The sequence below is a fragment of the Ursus maritimus genome, unplaced genomic scaffold (assembly GCF_017311325.1).
Source record: "Ursus maritimus isolate PB19 unplaced genomic scaffold, ASM1731132v1 scaffold_25, whole genome shotgun sequence".
NCBI lineage: Eukaryota > Metazoa > Chordata > Mammalia > Carnivora > Ursidae > Ursus > Ursus maritimus.
In genome coordinates, this window is record NW_024425008.1 from 24,963,448 (window position 1) to 24,972,945 (window position 9,498).

At 48.2% G+C, this 9,498-nt stretch overlaps 1 protein-coding gene across 2 annotated transcripts in view; it reads right to left on the reverse strand.

Annotated features, from left to right (window-relative positions):
* Positions 1-8,690, reverse strand: part of FLVCR2 (FLVCR heme transporter 2) — a 51,120-nt gene extending 42,430 nt beyond the window's left edge. Inside the window, exons 1-2 of one of the 2 annotated variants that reach the window (XM_008699506.2) lie at positions 8,579-8,690; positions 7,117-8,123 (exon numbers count right to left, since the gene is read on the reverse strand). In XM_008699506.2, coding sequence (XP_008697728.2) covers positions 7,117-7,803 — 687 coding nt within the window. In that variant the 5' untranslated portion in view covers positions 7,804-8,123; positions 8,579-8,690. Of the gene's footprint in view, positions 1-7,116; positions 8,201-8,578 lie in introns of those variants that run through there. The other variant, XM_040641635.1, reaches the window with a different exon arrangement.
* Positions 8,691-9,498: the final 808 nt, after the last annotated feature.

The following is a 9,498-nucleotide window of genomic DNA, read 5'->3' on the forward strand; positions in this document are numbered from 1 at the left end:
GGGGATGGCATTGAATCTGTAGATTGTTTTTGGTAGTATTTCCATTTTAACAATATTAAGTCTTCCAATCCACAAATACAGGATGTCTTTTTTCATGTATCTATGACTTCTTTAATTTCTTTCAGCAATGTTTTATAGTTTTCCATGTTTATAAGTCTTTTACCTTTTTGGTTAAATTTATTCGTGGATTTTTTTTTTTTTTTTTTGATGCTGCTGTAACTGAAATTGTTTTCTTAATTTCCTTTTTGGATTGTTCATTGTTAGTGTACAAAAATACAATTAGGTTAAAGTGTTGCAAATTCAGTTTACAGGCAGGAACTGGTTATTGGGAGTACAGCATGGGAGAGGAGGGAGGCAGAAGGAAAAGATAAGTAAATATGCCATGAAATCTCCTACCATTTTGAATGGGGCTTTTTCTTGGTCGGGTGTTTGCCTGGTTGCTGTCTATCTTTGACTAGAAGTGATTTTAGCTGGTTTTTAGTTTATTTAACATTTCCGGGGAGGGGGGCGAAGGTCTGACGCTTCCTGAGCCACCATCTTGCTGATGTCACTCTTCAAGGTCTAAGGCTTATTCCCCAAGCAGTGAGTGTATCTTCAAGGAGAGAACCAGACTGATCAGAGCAGAGACACAAGGCTGGGAGGGAATAAGAGACACACTGGATAGCAAGAAATGGTGAAGAGTAGGGGTCTTAGCATGCTAAGCTGAAGACTTAGACTCGATTCCCTAGAATTGCCAGGCACCTGAAACAATGCCACCAAAGGAACAAAGACAAGATAGAAGTCAGGCCAGGCCAACCTGGGCCTCCTCCAGTGCCCTGAGCTGCAGGTTAAAGAAACAGAAGTAGGAAGGAGCATCAGCATGGTTCCACCTCACATTCCACCAGGGCCTGCCCGCCACCCCCAGGGTGGGAGTATATTTTAAAAACCTTAAATGAGGGGCGCCTGGGTGGCACAGTGGTTAAGCATCTGCCTTCGGCTCAGGGCATGATCCCGGCGTTCTGGGATCGAGCCCCACATCGGGCTCTTCCGCTATGAGCCTGCTTCTTCCTCTCCCACTCCCCTGCTTGTGTTCCCTCTCTCGCTGGCTGTCTCTATCTCTGTCGAATAAATAAATAAAATCTTTAAAAAAAAAAAAAACCTTAAATGAATCCAAATTATGAGCCCCACCCCCAGCCCAGCCTCTTCCCTCAATCTGAAGTGTGAGTGGCTGAGCTCCCAATTATTCCACCGGCACACTGGACCAGCAAACATAATAAATCTCTCTGACAAGAACGTGGCTCTAAGCAAGAGGCTGCCTTCCCTAGGCCTGCTGTTCCTCTCTCCCAGTCGAAAACTGATCACTGGTCTCACCTGGGAAGCCAGGTGAACAGATAGGAGCCCCGGTCCCATCCCTAGAGAGTCCAGTTTAAGGAGGTCCACCTGGGGGCCCAGACATCTGTATTTTTACCCAGCCCCTAGGTTGAGGCAAATGATCACCATTTTTGCCTTGGAGCGTTGGTCTGGTTCCCTCCCCAGAGCTGCTAGCCTCTGAGCTCATTTCTGCTGGCCTGCCTCCTTGGTGAGGGCTTTCCGACTGACAAAGGAAAGCTGGAATTCACTTCCACTTTACCTTCCCCAGAAGTCTCAAACTGAAGTTTTATCTGATCCACAGTTTCGAAAGATGGAATATAATTAAACACACACACACACTCTTATGAATTAGTTATCAGCACTTACACGGGTTTCATAAGCCAGACACAGAAAGACAAATATTGTATGATTTCACTTATATGAGGTACCTAGGAGAGGCAAATTCATAGAAACAGAGAGCAGAACAGAGATAACTAGGGGCTGGAGAGAGGGGGATAGGAGGACTTATTAGATGGGTACACAATTGTTGAGGGTATATGAAAAAGTTTTGGGTATAGATAGTGGTAATGCTTATAGAACATTGTAGAAGGTTTTAATGCCATTGAATTGTACACTCACAAATGGTTAAAATGATAAATATTACGTCTCTTTTACAATAATATAACAACAATGATGATGATGATGATAATAATAATAAATAGAGACTTCACCTAAAAATCTGGATCTCTGGTTTCTCCTTAAAGAAAAAAAATGAGATCTGGCAACACTGGGTCATGCTTCGTATACCAACAGCTGGTGGGAGCCGATGCAGCTGCTGTCTTTAGATGGGAAATGGACTCTCACATTTGCTGTGACCCCACCACACCCCAAAGTCATTTTGACTGTCACATTTATAACACCTGGCCGGCCCCCAGGAGCATTTGAAGGTGTGGTCCCAGCCCCACCCCACTGCATGTCAGTCACCATTAGCCTCCTTCTGCCCTCCCAGACCTGGCCTATTCCTGTCCTCCAGTGCATAAGGGGAGGCCAGAAAGTGGTCAGCCACGTGGGCAGGCACTCTGTGTGCTTTAAGTAACAAGAACAATCACTAGAAGAGAACAAGAGTTTGCCTTCACCTCCCGCCAACTTCAATCAGACCTTGAAAGTCTTCTGACATTAGAAAATCCAGAACGATATGCTTAGACTTTAACATATGACCATGGCAAATGACCATGATTTGGGAACAAGAGTAGGCTGACCACCCACCTCCTGACCCTGACCTCTGAGTCAATCTCAGACACCCAGCCTCTCTGGTATTACCACATGGTCAGCCGGTCCAGTGAACACCTCAAGGCTGGCCTCGGTTTCCTAGCGCCCATCTTTATCTGCTAGAATCTATTTCCAAATGCTTAAATATGACGTGGTGCAGGACATGCTCCTCCAAATTATGGCACCCGGAATATTTTAAGCTGAGGGAGTTTCAGAAAACAGCAGAGTAGGAAAGTCACTCTGACTTCCTCCTCCTCCTCACCCTTCTTCCCTGAAACAGGCCTTAACCCTCCTGTAAGAGGTTCCCCCACACACACCTGGAGCAAAAGAGCACGCTTACCTCTGGAGACAAAAGGATACCAAGGAGAATCATAACAAACAGGCCTTGCTCAGCTTCCTCCAGTTCACTACACGAACTTCATACTCCTAACCTGTCCTATTCCTCCATAATGGGGCACTTTTCATCAAACCTAGCCTAAAAGTACACAGGTCTAAGTGCTTCCTCATTTCCTTAGAAAGCCTCCCATATCATGTAATACTTATATTAAATAAATTTGGATGATTTTCTCCTGATAACCTGTCTTCATCAGTGTAATTTTTAGACCCAACCAGGGCCCCTAAGAGGGTCAAGGAAAACACCCCCACCCCCACCCCCTAAAGAGCATCATTGTTCTAGATCTGTGCTGTCCAACCTGGCTATTGAACACATCTCACCAGTCCTGGGAAATGTGGCGAGGCTCTAAGTGCCCAATACGTGCCCATTTTCAAAGACTCAGTAGGAAGAAAGAATGGAAAATAGCTCCTTGGTGATTTTATTATATAGATCACATGTTAAAAGACTATTCTGGATATATCGGGTTAAATAAAACATACTACTAAACATAGTTTCACCTGCTCTTTCTACTTTTTAAAAAATTTACATTTCACCCATTTTTAATGTAGCGAGTAGGAAATTAAGTTGTACACGTGGCTTGCCTTATGTTTCTATTGGACGGTGCTATGTTTCTATGGTAAGGTGACTGCACTGGACTGATCAATCCATCCTTATCCACGGGGGATATATTCCAAGACCCCCACTGGATGCCTGAACCTGTCTAGACTACGTGTTTCTCTATACCTACCTATGATAAAGTTCAATTTGTAAATTAGGCACAGTAAGAGATTAGCAATAACTAGTAATAAAATAGAACCATTGTAACAGTATACTGTAATAAAAGTTAAGCAAATGTCGCCTCTCTCTCTCTTTCAAACTATCTTATTGTACTGTGCTCACCTTTCTTACCATGATGTGGGACGATAACATGCCTGTGTGATGAGATGAAGCGAGGGGAAGCACGTGGCATTGTGAAATCGTGTTAGGCTATGGATGACCGCTCCTATAGGTCAGAAGGAGGACCATCTGTTTCCAGGTTGACTACGGGGCACTAAAACCATGGAAAGTGAAACCGGGATAAGGGGAGACTCCTGTATTTTCATAACTCAAAAAGCAAACATTCTCTCCTACTCTTTTTCTGGTTGGCACTGCGCTCTCACTGCCCAAGGACCTTGAGGAAGTCCCTCCCCATCTCGGTGTTATACTGGAACTGACTTGGTCCCTTCGAGCTCCCTCCCACATCTCTCCTGTCCAGTGCTATCAAGCTATCACCAGACTCTAGGACGGGGCTTTCTTCCAATCCTTCTGCTATCACATCGTCCGCATCACTCAAAACCCCATATGGGTCATTTCCCTGGAAGCAATGGAACAAGCGTTGCCCAATGCCAGGCTGTCACCACCTATGCAACTGGCCAGAGCCAAAGGGAAGAGGCTCTGTTGCAATGCTAAGACTCCTTCCCTCTCTCACCCCAGCTGAGGACTCACTGGTTTCTTCTTCCCAAAGACTGGAGCCCCACCTTCTTGTGACTCTTGCTAGGCTCCAAGAAGCAGAATCGATCTGCCCTTCAGCAGTTTACAACACAGTGGGTGGGGAGGCAATACTAGTGCCAGGGACTTCAAAACAGAAGACAGGTACAGAGGTTCTCAGATTCTGGAGAAAACTGCTGGATACTTTATCACCACCAACAACCAGACACAAGGGGCAAACTTCCAACCTCACAATCCTGCCCTCCCCCCTTTTTAAAAATATATGGTTTAGGGGCACCTGGGTGGCTCAGTCAGTTTAGTGTCTGACTCTTGATTTCAGCTTAGGCCTTGATCTCAGGGTCAGGAGTTCAAACTGTCTTGGGCTCCACGTTGGGCGTGGAGCCTACTTTAAAAAAACAATTAATTAATGAAAAATTAAAAATTCATTTAAAATTTTAATTTAAAAAATAAAAAATATATGCTTTATCCACATGACAACTCAATATTGGCCTATTGACATAGGCTTTTGCAGATGGAATTGCGTTCAAATCTCCCTTCTACCACTTAGTAGCTGTAGGACCCTGGATAAATTTCCTCTATTTATCTGGTCTCAATTTCCTCACCCGTGTAACAACAGGGACAAATTCCACCTACCTCACAGAGTTGAAAAATTAAATAATAGGTGAGAAAATGCTTGCACATAATAGGTGTTTGATAGATATTAGCTTCCTTCTGCTTCAATGTCCTCTAAGCAATTAGGCAAAGAAGATATTAAATCTCATGGAGAACTGAAAATAAACCCTTTATACGCTGATCCAGGCTTTTATTTGTTTGGTTGTTTATCAGAATCCTATTGCCTAGTACAATTTTAAAATCTGGTATGGGAACTCTGCAAAGGCAGGGACTATCTTCGAAGCCCTAGCCCAGTACCTGGCAAATGGGAGGCACTAGGTGAATGCTTGTTGAATGAATGAATGAATGAATGAATGGTGAATTTGATGCAAGCAAATTTGCTGGCGCATGTGTGGAGTACCTAAGAGGCACTAGAAGAGGGAAGTCAGAATGACCAGGGTACAGAGTTTAGCTGACCAATGTGAGGTTTGCAGGCCAAGAAGAATTACTCTGTGGAGTAGCATCTGAAGTCTGTTTACTCCGCGGAGCCTTGTTTTCTAAGCGGCAAAACTCAGGGTACTCTAATACTATCTCTCCTCCATTCAGCCGTGCCTTACTCAGAAAGAAAGGTTAAATAAAACACATGCCAAGAACCAAACATAGATATTCATCCCGACATGAGGAAGCATAAACAATTCAGTTTTTCATACATTTTTAAAAGGTTAAGCCAAAAAGATCAGATTGAATAGATGGCTCCATGATACAAATATATGCTGTGAGGGTGTTTTTAAATGTAAAATTCTCAGCATTTCCTGACCTTGGTGGGGAGTGGGCATGGGGAATGAGAAACTAATCTTATTACACTTTAAAGATGTATCTGGTGTCAAATTCCCTCACAGGTGTGTGAGGAGGGGTCTGAAAACCTATTCGTTTATGCTTTATGGTTTACAAAAGAATTTTGGATTCTCTGATCTCGCCAGGCCACCGGAGGGGCTTCTCCCACTTAGCAACCCTGCTCTCCCCAAAACAACGGGTCTGAGATTGCAGTGACTTCCTCTGAATCCTGTTCTGCTGCTCATAGGGAGATTGAACCCTTGGGAAATTGGAAAGGTCCTGCCCTTCACCTGCCAGCTTTATCCTCCTATAAGGGAAAAATCCTATAAGAACTGCAGGTTACTGGTCATTTGTTAAATAAAATAAAATGAAAACAACTGCAGGTGCTTGGGAAGAAGTGGGACCTGGAGGCAGTGGTCTAGATAGAAAAGGACTCCATAAATACTTGCCTCAAATATTTGGAGAAGGCAGTCAATAACATACCCAACGTTTTGAGTCGTAACCTCACCGAGATGCATAGAATTTGAGATTCTCCTTTCGAAAAGAAGGAAAGAAAAGGGATAGGGATAGGAGCTTTCCACGCCTTCCCAAAAAGGTTTCTAGGCCTTGGAAGTTCAGAGCGAGATTTCTACTCCATCCTGCTAGGCTTGGCTCTAACCCCCAGGGAAGCCGTTTGGCCCAGAGCACTGTTTCCACTGTCCTGGCTTCAGCTGTGTATAAAAAACGGTAAGCACGGGGCCAAAGACCACCAGGCCAGAGCTCTGTGATTCTCCGTTAGTACGGGAGATACTGCACTCTAGGAAAGCCGGTGGGTCAGGCTAAAAATATCCACCCAATTCTGACGATCCTAGAAGAATCTGATGCCCATGGGCTGCTCCCTGAGAAAGAACAGCTTTCCTGAAATCCCAGGTCTAGGCCGGTGGACTGACGGGGTCAGGAAGGAGACCATAAACCCACGGACGTTCCAGAAGCATGCTTTCTGCTGGGGGAGGAGAAACTGTCGGTAAAGGAAAAGGTCTCCTCCTTCGGTTCCCCGGCCCTTCACTTAGCCAGCCATCCAGTCACAATCCCTCACTCCCACCCAGCCACGAAGTCCCCCAGAGTCACAAACGCTGCTGAAGTCACAAGACTGCAGGCTCCCACACAGGTGCCCTCAGGTACAACCTAACACAGTGAGCCTCACAATGAGCTGACGCCCATTCCCCTGAACACCCGCCCACTCCTCGACCCACCTGGTTGCCAAAGACAGCTATGGAGCAGGCTGTTGACACCTCATCGGCCCCGAACCAGACTGAAGCGATGCGGGACGGCATGCCCAGGATGAAGACCTGGGCCACAGAGCAGATGACCTGGCCTAGGACCGTGACTGGGAAGAGATGTGGCTTCACGCTCCCCAACTTCACCCAGGCCCCCAGGCAGTTGAGAGCAGAGCCGGTGAGGGCGATGGTGCGCAGGCCGAATTTCTCCAGCAGCCAGGCGACCGGCAGGAGCAGAGGGATGTAGGTCAGCATGTAACACATGGACAGCCAGTCGATGGCAAAGGCACTGACCCCGTAGAACTTCATGAAGATGTTATTGATGGAGCCGTACTGTATCCACTGGAAAGCATTGCACATGGAGTAGAAGCTAAACAGCAGGACCACCACCCAGCGGCGCCTGCTCACCTTGATCACGCTGAGGTCCTCGGGGCACGAGCTACTGGGGTTGGCCAAGCCACCGGGTTGGGCCAAGGTACTGGGGTGGGCCGAACTGCTTGGGTACGCCGACACGCTGGGGTGGATGGAGACGCTGGGGTGGGCAGACACGCTCGGGTGCACCGACACGCTCGGGTGGATGGAGGCGCTGGGGTCCGCCCGGAGAGCAGGCTCCTGCGCGGGGGTGCCATCGTGCTCCTGGTGGCTGGGATCTTCATTCACCATGACCACAGCCTCTCCTGAAGCCCAACACAGGTGCTGAGGACCCCGGCAGTCTTAAGGGACAGTGGCCTCGGCTGCTCCCTTAGAGCTGACAGGGCACTTGCCCCGGCCCACCCCAGAATAAACGGAGAACCGAGCCTGCGTTAAAAAACTGCGAGCCGAGCTCCTTTCACTCACCCCCAAGCTTCTGCTCCCACTTTTCCTTGGTGTCTTTTGCCACCGACCGCTGTCCCCTAGGCCGGCCGCAGACACCTCAGCCCGGTCCTGGCTACGGGTGCCTTGAGTCCTCACCAGGGGTTCAAGTCAAGTTCAGTCTCTCAGTCCTGGAGAAAAGTTCGCGCCTGGCACGGAGCCTCTAGGTGGGAATCGGTTCCGCTCCGGGGTGGCTTTGGGGCCCCGCCCCCTCGGGCGCACGTGACCGCCCCACCCCCGTCCAGCCCGGCTTCCCCCACCCTCCTGCCCCCCCTTTCCCTCGCGCCTTCTCCAGCCCGGCTGGTCCCGCTGCGCAGTTGTTTCGCCACAGCTTGCTGGGTGCATTCCTCCCCCACGCCCTGGGTGCCATGGAAACTGCCGGGTTAACCCCCACCCCCTGCACTGCCCCTCAGGTTCATTTGCCTCTCCCAGGGGACCCCGCCGGAAAAAATCCCCAGAGCTCTGCGGAGGTAATCCCACAGATAAGAGTCTCCTCGCCCGGGTCCCCATCCCCTGAGCGTGGGCACCAATGCCGGTCGCCTCCAGAGTGCTCTGGGGAATCCAAAAGGGCTTCCCGACTTTTTACCAATTGGCTGAGCTCCCAGATCCTTGCCGAACTTTCCGCATAATGAGATTTGTAGATTTCTCAGTCTGGTTGCGCTCTGCCAGTACCAGGAATTGCAGGAAACTCCTTTGCTGGTTGCTTTGCCTGCGTGATGAGGGAACAGAAGGCAAGCTGAGGACAAAGCAGAAACTTACACCCTGCAACCCCTACCCCCCCCCAAGGAATGTATGTGACATTTCTCAGGCACTCCTGGCTGCCCTAAAGGAAAAAGAAATAGTTAACCTATAGAGACCACAATCCTGCAAGACTTGAGTCTCCCTCAGTTTACAAATGTCTTAGCAGTCTACAAGAACAAAGCTATCAGTAACCCAGCTTCCAGAAGGGAGTGTAAATAGAATTAAATGTCTTGATAACCTGCAGGCCATAGACAATACTTCCAGGAAGCCAGGAAGTTCCCAACTATCTTCACGTTAATGTCTTACTAGAAGGGTAAACAGCCTTAACTTGACAATGGCAAGACCTCTGGTGTCCTGTGAGTCTTCTTTAACATATGAAAGTACCTTCCCGACCTCCCTTTGCCTTACCTCCCCCAACCCCATAGTATATAATCAGCCACCCCTCAGGACCCTGGGGCCGCACCTCTTTCTGCCCACGGATCCTGTCCCCGTGCTTTCATAAACCACCACCATTTTGCACCAAAGACGTCTCAAGAATTCTTTCTTGGTCGTCGGCTCCGGAATCCGCTCCACTGAACCTCACCTATATTCCAAAACCACATCATGCGGACGTGGTCTTTTCCTGGGGAACTCAGATTTGAACCTGTGAGGTAGGCCCCTTCTTTCCTGTCGGTCCCTCGGCGGCCTCCTAGGCCAGCACCTGTGGGTGGAGGGTAGCTGGGAGTTTGGAGTCTTTAGAGCCGGCGGCAGCGTTGTGGGATGAAA